The sequence below is a fragment of the Tachysurus vachellii genome, chromosome 19 (assembly GCF_030014155.1).
Source record: "Tachysurus vachellii isolate PV-2020 chromosome 19, HZAU_Pvac_v1, whole genome shotgun sequence".
Classification (NCBI taxonomy): domain Eukaryota; kingdom Metazoa; phylum Chordata; class Actinopteri; order Siluriformes; family Bagridae; genus Tachysurus; species Tachysurus vachellii.
The window spans coordinates 7,354,712-7,355,983 of NC_083478.1; the positions used below are offsets into that span (position 1 = coordinate 7,354,712).

A 1,272-nucleotide genomic window follows, 5' to 3' on the forward strand; every position below is an offset into this window, starting at 1 on the left:
TTCTTTCTTTCTTTCTTTCTTTCTTTCTTTCTTTCTTACAGTGCAGTTGAAGTTTCCTTTGCATTTACAGCATTTACATTCCTTTGAATAGTTGAGGAATATTCATTACCACAGTTTCAGTTATGGGGTTTTTTGGCTCATTTGTGACTTTTTCTAAAATTGGGATGATCCAAAAGACGTTTTTGAAATCAAACTAATTCGTTTGGGGGAAAAGAAAAAACTCTAAAAAGCTGGATATCTGTTGTGGGTTTTACTCTTCCCTGAAGAAAAGAAAATGGATAACGTATCAATTTCTGGGAGTAATCAATCTCCATGTAACTCAAGTAACTATTCACAACCTAACTGCGGCATGTCTCCACCGTGGATATTATACCCAGATTTCTACATCTGGCTGCCAGTGGTTTACTCAGTCATCTGTGCTGTAGGACTCACTGGCAACACTGCTGTCATCTATGTCATTCTGAAAGCCCCGAAAATGAAGACCGTCACCAACTTTTTTATCCTGAACTTGGCTATTGCTGATGACCTTTTCACACTGGTATTACCTATCAATATTGCAGAGCACCTGCTGAATTATTGGCCCTTTGGTGAGCTTCTTTGCAAAGTGATCCTCTCAATAGACCACTACAACATCTTCTCCAGCATCTTTTTTCTTACAGTGATGAGCGCCGACCGCTACCTGGTAGTGATTTCCACACTGCAGTCCAAGCGGATGCCCCATCGCACATACAGGTTTGCAAAAATTGTCAGTGTGTGTGTGTGGGCACTTGTTGTCCTCATTGTGGCACCATTTACCTACTTTGCTGGCATTTACGTGAGTCCAGATGATGCTGAGAGCAGGAAGAGCTGTGTGTTAAGCTTCCCTAGCCCTGAGAGCGTCTGGTTCAAAGCCAGCCGGATCTACACCCTGGTCTTCAGCTTTATCTTTCCTGTGTCAACAATTTGTGTCTTATATAGTCTAATGCTCTACAAGTTGAGGCATACACATCTAATTTCCAATGGCAAGGCATTGGATAAAGCCAAGAAGAAGGTGACAGTTATGGTCTTTGTGGTGCTTGCGGTGTGTCTGTTCTGTTGGACACCATTTCACTTAAGCACGGTGGTGGCCCTGACCACAGACCTGCCAACAACTCCACTGGTTATTGGAATCTCCTACTTCATCACAGGCTTAAGCTATGCTAACTCCTGCCTTAACCCATTTCTTTATGCCTTCCTGGATGACAGTTTCAGAAAAGCCTTTAAGAAAATGCTGGAGTGTTGATCTGTGCAAAG

The 1,272-nt window shown here is 42.5% G+C and overlaps 1 protein-coding gene across 1 annotated transcript; it reads left to right on the forward strand.

Moving 5' to 3' along the window:
* Positions 1 to 274: 274 nt before the first annotated feature.
* LOC132862568 (neuropeptides B/W receptor type 2) lies at positions 275 to 1,261 on the forward strand. Its single transcript, XM_060894637.1, has one exon. It carries the CDS (start codon positions 275 to 277, stop codon positions 1,259 to 1,261), a length of 987 nt encoding a protein of 328 aa, XP_060750620.1.
* The last annotated feature ends 11 nt before the right edge of the window (positions 1,262 to 1,272 follow it).